Source organism: Varanus komodoensis, unplaced genomic scaffold, assembly GCF_004798865.1.
Source record: "Varanus komodoensis strain SLA01 unplaced genomic scaffold, ASM479886v1 scaffold18_1, whole genome shotgun sequence".
Lineage (NCBI taxonomy): Eukaryota > Metazoa > Chordata > Lepidosauria > Squamata > Varanidae > Varanus > Varanus komodoensis.
This window is the reverse complement of record NW_025335548.1, coordinates 3,840,228-3,843,721: the sequence shown is the minus strand read 5'-3', so window position 1 is coordinate 3,843,721 and position 3,494 is coordinate 3,840,228. Positions and strand designations below refer to the sequence as shown.

General features: G+C 52.8%; 1 protein-coding gene across 1 annotated transcript; it reads left to right on the top strand.

The window, feature by feature from the left end:
- The first annotated feature begins 759 nt into the window (after nucleotides 1-759).
- Nucleotides 760-1,863, top strand: NEUROD1 (neuronal differentiation 1). The gene has a single exon (XM_044427079.1). The coding sequence runs from the start codon at nucleotides 760-762 to the stop codon at nucleotides 1,861-1,863; it is 1,104 nt and encodes a 367-aa protein (XP_044283014.1).
- The last annotated feature ends 1,631 nt before the right edge of the window (nucleotides 1,864-3,494 follow it).

The window sequence follows — 3,494 nt, the reverse complement described above, 5'->3', positions numbered from 1 at the left end:
TCTCGGCGGCGGAGCTCTCCTTGACTCTGAACAGTTGGGAAGTCTGCACGGCCATTGTGCAGGATGGAGTCGGCGGGCGTGGGGGGGGGGGGGGGGGGGGGGGGGGGGGATGAAAAGGAGCCCAAAGAAAGGAACAAATCCTGTCCTGGCGGAATCATCACTGGCGATTTGCCCTGCCTCTTCTGCCTTTTCAGAGGCATGCTCTTCTTTTCGATGGTATCTGGCAAATTTCTGCTTGCATATAATCCTCTCAGAGCCATCGCCACCAATATAAACAAGTTACATAATGGTATTTGAGAAGACAGATCTCCTGGAAGTGCAGACGAGCAGAGAAGTTAGGAAGTTTGTTGCGGGGGGGGGGGGGGGGGGGGAAGGAGCAAAAGAGGGCAAGGGGGGGGGGGCGCTCCTCTAAGTGAGTTCAGCACACGGTTGGGCAGAGCCCGTCTATGAACCGGCTTTAAACGTGGAAAATGTGAATTGCATGGATGCCTTCCTTGGAATGTGTTGTAATGAACGGTCTCATTTTCAGAGATTTCAGTGCAGAGACAAGTGAACGGGTGCCTAATCGACGCCTCCTTTGCAGACCTATGGAGGTTTGCTCGGAAGTAAGCCTCGCTGTGCTCCGTGAAGCTTACTACTCCGTAGGGTGTTTAGGGTTGCAGCCTTCGCGAGGGAGGCCTCTGAGGGGAGAAATCGTTGCCGCGCCCTCCGTTCAGTGTACTTTTCTTGTGCTCTCTTCTGCGTGCAGGACATCCCAGAATGACCAAATCGTACAGTGAGCACGGGCTGATGGGGGAGGCCCAGCCGCAAGGGCCCCCCAGCTGGGCTGACGACCGCCTCAGCTCGCAGGACGAGGAGCACGAGGCGGACAAGAAAGAGGAGGATCTGGAGGCGATGCACGCCGAGGCCGAGGGGGACTCGCTGAGAACCGGCGAGGAAGAGGAGGAAGACGACGACCTGGACGAGGAGGACGAGGAGGAGGAGGACGAGGACGAGGAGGACGAGGAGGAAGACGACGATCAAAAGCCCAAGCGGCGCGGGCCCAAGAAGAAGAAGATGACCAAAGCTCGCCTGGAGAGGTTCAAGCTGCGCCGCATGAAGGCCAACGCCCGCGAGCGGAACCGCATGCACGGCCTCAACGCAGCCCTGGACAACCTGCGCAAGGTGGTGCCCTGCTACTCCAAGACGCAGAAGCTGTCCAAGATCGAGACGCTGCGCCTGGCCAAGAACTACATCTGGGCCCTCTCCGAGATCCTGCGCTCGGGCAAGAGCCCGGACCTGGTGTCCTTCGTGCAGAGCCTCTGCAAGGGCCTCTCGCAGCCCACCACCAACCTGGTGGCCGGCTGCCTGCAGCTCAACCCGAGGACCTTCCTGCCCGAGCAGAGCCAGGACCTGCCGCCCCACATGCAGCCGGCCGGCGCGCCCTTCGCGGCCCACGCGTACGCCTACCAGTCGCCGGGGCTGCCGAGCCCGCCCTACGGCACCATGGACAGCTCCCACGTCCTGCACGTCAAGGCGCCGCACGCGTACGGCGCGGCGCTGGAGCCCTTCCTGGAGAGCGCGCTGGCCGAGTGCGCCAGCCCGGCCTTCGACGGGCCGCTCAGCCCGCCGCTCAGCGTCAACGGGAACTTCTCCTTCAAGCACGAGCCCTCCGGCGAGTTCGACAAGGGCTTCGCCTTCCCCATGCACTACGCGGCCGCCGGCCTGGCGGGCGCCCCGGCGCACGGCCCGCTCTTCCCGTGCGCCGCCGCCGCCGCCGCCTCCCGCTGCGAGATCCCGCTGGACGCGCTGCTGCCCTACGAGGGCCACGCGCACCACGAGCGGGTCGTGAGCGCGCAGCTCGGCGCCCTGTTCCACGACTGAGCGCGCGGCGCGGGGGCCGCGAGACGGGCGCGCGCCGGGCGGGCGGGCGGACGGACGGACAGACGGACGGACGGGACTCGCGGGCGCGGCGCCGCCAGCGCGCGCTGCTGCTCCTGCCTTCGAGAGCAACGGGGAGGCCGCGCTTCCTCCCGTGCCCCCTTTGCGTTCGCCTCCCCTCTCCACCCCAGATCGAAACCCGCGCTGGGGCTGTAGAAAAGATGCCGCTCACCTCCCCAGTGATCTGATCGGGACAACAAAACCACGAGCAATAATTAGGATCTATGCAATTTTTCTTTCCGAAACTTGTCATGGGCCGGTTACAAAAAGAGAAAAAGAAAAGAAAGAAAAAAGTAAGAAAAGAAAGAGTATATATAAAATCTCTATTTTTCAATCAGCATTTTTCCTACTTGCTACCTTTCCCACGCTGAATTATTTTGTTGTGATTTTGTACAGAATTTTTAATAACTTTTGATAAACTATTTTAAACCATGCAGCTTCATCAATTTTTATACGTATTGGAAACAAAGTAGAATTATATCTAATTTATACAGAATAATTTAAGTAATTTAAACCAGCAGAAAAGTGCTTAGAAGAAAAAAGTTGTTCTGTTGCCTTAGCACCTCCCCTTTCCACTTTCCTTTTGAAGCATTCACACCGAAAAATGACAAAGAACCAGCAACATATTCTCCATAAAACATTTTATTTCCCTGCAGTAATAATTAGAATTCTACAGTCTTTTTGATGGGATGGAAGAAGGAACTGCTTCTTCTTCTAGTATCTGATTCCAACACGTTTTGAAAAAAGCCTATGTATATATACTCCTATCTTCTAATAAGCAAATGCCAACACCCCTCCCTGACTTAATCAAAAGCTGCTTGACTATCATATTCAATTTGCACTGTTTCTTTATAATCTTTGGACCTCCTTTCCTTCACATGGTGTGATTTTGAAGAAAACAAGAGTTAACTTGAAAACACTGGTGTTTCCAGGCAATGTTAAATGCATGATTTATTATACATAGTCACATGAATCTGTGGTTTGTCATATTTTTGTCCAGAAGTTGAAAGCAAATCAGATTTATGATGGTATGATTATATAATATATACCAATTGTAGTCAGTAGTTTCAAAACAAGTTCAAACCATTTGACTTCGTAATTAGAACAATATAGTTATGCATGTACAATGCAATCCAGAATAAGAGCTGTCTGAAATGTAATGCTGGTTCAGCTGAAATCCATCTGTACTGTAATTTTGTCCATAATCCTGTATATGATGATGTAATGCACATTCGGGATTTTAGGAAACACACCTTTGCAACAAAATAGTAAGGAGCCGTTGGTCCAATGTTGCATTTCTCTTTAAGTGTGATTCCCTGCTCTCCTCCTGCCCCACCTTAGTGTAAGCAATTCCTATGGGATTATTGTAATAGTTCCTCAAAGGTGCAACCTTTACTATTTGTACAATAAAATGACATTTAAATGACACATTGCTCTTGAGGTTTTCTGCAATAGGAACTTCAGGGTGGGTGGAAAGTGGGAGAAATGTTAAGCTAGTGAACAGATGTTCGCTGGGCAATTTGATCTGGCAGTTACAGCAAGCTTGGTCTTCACTCCGACTGCATGCAGTGTTA